We start from the raw sequence: 6,000 nt of genomic DNA on the forward strand, positions 1-6,000 counted from the left end.
CTTAAAATTGTCTATTGCAGTTTGCATATGGCAGGTCCAGGAAGTATTTGTATTTTACTCTCTTGGATCAAAGATAATTCAATGTTAATATGGTAATTAGTAGTTAGAAGATCCTGAATGTTAGAAGTAGACTTCTTTAAATGCTGTCCCAAGGATTGGAGGTTGGTAATTAGTACATGCTTATCTTGGAGGAGTTAAAAACCTCATTAAATCTACGTCTGTGACAAGTAAACCTTCAAGAATGCTTTTCATCAAATGACGCACAATTATATCTTCCATGGAACTGTTAAGGATCGGGGATAGCCATTACAGCCTTAATCTTGAAAAAAATTAAATTTTCTTGTGGTTTTTTGTTTTAAAGTGAATATTTGCTCTTTTATGTAAGTAAACAATATGGTGTATTGCTGAAAGTAAAAGCAGACTTTCGTGTATAACTGTGGTATTGCTTACTTACTGTTAGTAGAACATGAGTTTTAAGTGTTTCCAGGAATGGGGGTGACTGTTACGAACCCTTCAAGATCTCTCTTCAGGTCTTTTTCATGTTCAGACGCATGCATTTGAGTGGTGATCAGTCAGAGTTAGAAACTTGTATTTATAGGTGCTCAGTGTTCTTCTCTTAATTAAACCAAATGACTCTCCTGAGTATCTTGAGGCCCGGATCATATCTTGACTTCTTAATATCCACCTCAGGTTGGTGAATATACATCCTAAATCTTAGCACTAGAAGGGAACTTGAGACCATCTTATCCAGCTTCCTGCCTTCAAACAGATAGTATTATATCTCCCCTATTTTATGGATTAGGATGTGAAACCCAAAGTTGTTAAATGACATGACCAGCAATACGCCAAAGTTTTGGAGAAGCCAGGGTTCTTGCTTTTTAGTGCATAGACTATTCCTTACACCCTTAGAATAATTTAAAATAGACTTTTATCCTAAAAATCAAAATTCTAAAGTATAAGAAATCATGAGATTTTCCTCATTTTTTCTCTTTTTCTGTCTCTTCCTTCTATTCTATATTCTTTTTATTTTTAAACTATTATAGGACTTGATATGATACATCTCTAGTTTACTGACTTTAAGTAAGTGAAGTCTTTTACATGTAGATCCCGTCAGGCTTTTGTTTTCACTCTTCAGCTGGAAATCTAGTTGTAGTTATCTACTTCATTTTTAAGAAAATCAAAGGCATGTAACTCATGGAGGCCTTCCTTTCATCTCTAATTTTTATATTTCTGTTACCTTACTCTAGTCAAGATGCTACCTATATATATTTTGTCAGAATCAGGGGGAAATGATTTCATGGAATAGAGGGGCCTATAATTTCGCCTGCTGCCCCGCCCATCCCGCTCCCCTTTCCCTATAGTTGAGCTTTCCTGAAAGGTCTAAATTATTCCTTAAGTATTTAACTATTATTACTATGTTTTCAGAGAAAGTGTGAGCCAGTCAGACCATTAGAGAGGGCATTTCTACTCTTAGTATGACTGCATTCTGAAAGGTGATGCTGGAATTTCCTATGTGAAGTGGTGAGCAGGAAGGAATTGAACAGAAGGCAGGTTGGTATGGAGGCAGCCCCGGAACTTTTTAAAAATTTAGATAGCATCTTTGAAACATTTTAAATTTCCAGAATACCAGATTATGTTAAATGCATACAAACCCAAAATACAAAGCTTTGTTTCAGTGCCAAGTAGAGTTATATGTACTATTGGTACTTGGATATTATTAAAGTGAGATATATTCTAAAAGTTTTTTTCTCTAAAGGAGATACTTATGAGTTAGATTATTCAAAGTGATTTATTACTTCATTTTGGAAATATAAGACGGATGTTTTGATTTAGTTTCGTAACAGTTTAGGTTCCAAATTAACATTTTTTGTTTCTTTGAAAAAAGTTTAGATTTTTATCTTGCAGGCTTTTTACTCTTATTTTGATAATGGTCTTCATTCTTGGAAATAAGTCTCTTTTTTGGCATCTGGCCAGTACAGGGAACCGAACTCTTGTCTTTGGTGTTACAAGGCTATGCTCTAACCAACTAAGTCTTTATCTCTAAATACCAAAGGGAAGGAAATAATTACCGAGAGTTTTTAGAGACCATTTTTCTTTTTTTATTTTTGGCAGCCGGCTGGTATGGGCATTTTTCATTTTTATAAATTGATATCAGAGTATTAAGAATAACTTGGTTTTTTGGATGCTGTGTAGAAGATGGAGAAGAATATTATTCCAAGCATACATAAATGTCACAACTTTTAGCTTCTTTAATTGCATTTGGTTAAACTTTTGATATTTGATTTAAGAGATACTTTGAAACATGACAAATAAATAACATTTCTTGTTACATATTCTCAAAATTCCCAAAGTTAGCCAACTATGTTAGAGTGATTTTTGATAAGAACATTTGTAATGAGAAGCCAAACATAATATATGAAATTTAACTACATGGTTTTTTTGGCTGTCATTGAAAAATAGTATTTTGCAGTAGGATTGATGTTCAGTGACCATTTATTAAACATAAAGAAAATCATATAGCTAAGAAAAACTATTACTGTTTTGTCAGGGAGAAGTGGAGTTTAATAGAGATCATTGATTTTCATATTAATAGTATACACTCATCAAATATACCAAGAAGTAATCTATTAAGAGCTATTTGATTCAAATATTCAGGATTAATATGTAGATAATGTTCCTTATAATGTGAGATATTTTGGGTCTTATTTTTTTGGTTCTTATTTGGTTAATTTATTTTGATTTGGGTGTAGGGGCTGGGGACATCAAAGCTCTGTATAGTTTAAGAAAATTTCACATTACTGATATACCCTGTACCCCTGATAGCATTCTTTTCTTCCCTTAATTTCATGCTTCTCCTGCAACAATATGGCTCTTACTGATTTTTTTTTCCCCTAAGGAATAATTAATTGTCCTGACAGTTTTTAATTTTAGGTTGGTATTAATTATGTGTAAAGGTTGTTGATTTGATTTAATAATGCGAAATATGGTATTTGTTTTTATTATCTACGGTGGATGGATAGCCTTTTCTCCTTGTCTTTAAGAACCATGTTTCTTAATGTGTGGCCCATATTAGCATTAGGCATTTTTGCTTGACCTCTTGTTAACCATTTTTTTCTAGGTAGTGTTTGCCATTTGAATGGCTTTGTGGAAGCAGACCCCTCAATAGCTTAGCTGTAATTTTCTAAGTTACATCTTTACCTGCTTTGTTCTTTTATTCTGATCTAACTAATGCTTTTTTGTTAATTTTGCTTCCATTATCAGTGCTTCCAATTTCTTTTTTTTTTTTATGTGCTTTAAAATGATTAAATATGGATACCTGGTGTTTATTTTGTTATTTATATATAATTACTTCAGTGGTAATGAATTTTGAGACACTGAATTGTGTCTTGATATTTTTATAACCTGGTGGTTAAATACATCTTTATAAGGTATTTTTGGAAATACATTTGTATACACTTGCTTGTATTTCTAAGATCACCTCATAAAGGTATACGTAACCACCATCTTATAAAAATCAATTTAATATCCAATTTTAAAAGTTTCAAAATAACATATTTTACATGTTAGTATATAGTATATATAGTACGTAGTATACGTAGTAACATATTTTACTTGTAGTATATATAGTAAAGCATTTCTAATGTTTCTGTCAGAAAAGGTACATTCCTTGCATTCTTGCATTCTTGTCTTATCATTGTAGTCTGCTTAATCTTTCTCACTGCTTGCCAGTATTGAATTATGAGAATTAACAGGTGGTAGTATTGATGGGATCACGTATTTTCTCTTGTTGATTATTAAGCCTTATGGTTGTCCTTCTGTTCCATGCTGTAATCTTAAAAGAAGTTATGTGCTTCTGTTTTTTGCTCCATAGCTTCTTTTGCTTTCCCATTAGTGTACTTTCCTTTATTCTGGTTCTTTAGTTTTAAATTTTATTGTATGCTATCAGTGATGCTAATTTTAATTCGAATATCATCCCAATATTATAGTTATTTTACGGATGAAGAAAATATTCTAAAGGCCTTGTTATGTTTTATAAGGTATATTGTTTTACTCATTAGTAAACTGTAAACTTTGGAATGTTAAGCTCAAAAGAGTGGCTAATTTATAAGGAAATTTCAGCTTTTGAAACAAAAATTTTTTTTTAAAAAAGGAGATTAGATCAGTCTGTGAATGAGGCAAAACTTTACAGAGTTCTTCAGGCAAAAACAGGACTTAGAGGCACCATCAGTATTCCTCCTTTTGTATTCACTTGCACTTTTCCTAGAAGTCCTTTGCTTTCTTTGCTAGGTGTGGAGGGTGCAGCTTTCCAGAGCCGGCTTCCTCATGATCGGATGACTTCTCAAGAAGCAGCATGTTTTCCAGATATTATCAGTGGACCACAGCAAACCCAGAAGGTTTTTCTGTTCATTAGAAACCGCACAGTAAGTTTCCATGTCAGCGTTTTTTCACCTGGATTCTAAAAAGTGCATATGACTTTTATAGAGAAAGTGGGAAAAAATAGGGAGGAAAATTTTTATAATTGTCTATAATACCACATTACCCAGAGACAACCATTGTTAAAAATTAGCTGTTTTCCTTTGGGTATTTTTTTTTTAATGTATATGTAATTTTTATTTTTACAAAATTGAGATCCTGCTTGCATGCATTCTGTGACACCTTTTTCATAACTCATAAATACACATTAAAAATCTTTATTTAAACATATAAAAAAAAAAATTTTCCCCCCCTCTCAGGATAAGAACAATGCTTACCCTGTTCCACTCATCTGGTTCAACCTTCTCCTCTGGCTGAATGATTGACTTTAATGTTTGCATAATATTTCATCTGACAGTTGGGTCATAGTTTAACTGTTGGATATATAAATTTCCATTTTTGCCGTACTATAATTAAGTTCTCTGAACAGTCTTTTCTTTACTATCTGTGGTTATTATTTCCTTATGATAGAGTTCTAGAAGGAAAACTACCTTGTCAAAGGGTATGAACAATTTTTAAGTTTTAATACATATTGACATATTGCCTCCTACAAAGGATGAATCAGTCAACACCCCCATTGCCCTGCCCATTTTTGTTATTTAAACAATGACAATCTGTGCTCCTATAATAGGCCAAAACCATTTCTTTTCCATTTATTGGATTACAGAGACTTACTGCTTTTTCATATTTATTAGTCATTTGTATTTCTTCTGTGAATTTTTCTTTCATGTCCTTTATTCATCAGATTGTTTAGCCATAGAGTAGAGGGCAGGGTGCTATTCAGAACATACTCATCGTACTCTAGGATGATAAAAGTAGAAGAAATTTAAGTTGCAATTTCACCTATTTTGAATATAGCTCAGAAATGACATCAGCATATCTGCCTTTTAACTACCTCTAATTTATTATTTTGGCTGTTAGATTGCAAAACCACTGCTAATTTGGATTGTTAAATGTCATTTAGCTAGTGATTGTTAGGTAATACTGGGTTTTTGTAATACAGAAAAGACAGGGTGTTTTGTTAGAGCCAAAGGAAAATTCTTAGTGTGTATTTCTGAGGATGATTTATCTTAAATTGAATCAGCTCCTATGTGTAGTATTTCAATATTTGATCTAAGTGGATTTTTTAGACAAAATGGTCTTTTTTTGTTTTATCTGAAGGGAGTTTTTATTTACTTGAGTTTGAGTGGTTGATTTATAGTGATCTCTTCCTCTGCCATTCATTTCCTGTGACCAAAAGTCCAGATTTGGGGAAGGGTTGGCCCAGGTTAGAGTTGTGGTCTCTGGCTATGAAACAGATCATAAATCATTCTCTGCTGCAAGAATTGTATCAATTCTCTACTCTTTTTTTTTTTTTTTTTTTCCTTTTTGAGACCGGCCGCACCACTCTCAGCCAGTGAGCGCTGTGAGTGCACCGGCCATCCCCATATAGGATACGAACCCGCGGCGGGAGCACTGCTGTGCTCCCAGTGCCGCACTCTCCCGAGTGCGCCACGGGCCCGGCCCTCAATTCTCTACTCTTTTTTT

At 33.3% G+C, this 6,000-nt stretch overlaps 1 protein-coding gene across 1 annotated transcript in view; it reads left to right on the forward strand.

Moving 5' to 3' along the window:
* The window catches only part of KDM1A (lysine (K)-specific demethylase 1A), a 59,005-nt gene that overhangs the window by 21,922 nt on the left and 31,083 nt on the right, over positions 1 to 6,000 (forward strand). The window contains exon 3 of the mRNA XM_008572798.1: positions 4,288 to 4,421. Within this exon, the coding sequence (XP_008571020.1) occupies positions 4,288 to 4,421 (134 nt within the window). The remainder of the gene's footprint in view (positions 1 to 4,287; positions 4,422 to 6,000) is intronic.

Source organism: Galeopterus variegatus, unplaced genomic scaffold (assembly GCF_000696425.1).
Source record: "Galeopterus variegatus unplaced genomic scaffold, G_variegatus-3.0.2 Scaffold50, whole genome shotgun sequence".
Lineage (NCBI taxonomy): Eukaryota > Metazoa > Chordata > Mammalia > Dermoptera > Cynocephalidae > Galeopterus > Galeopterus variegatus.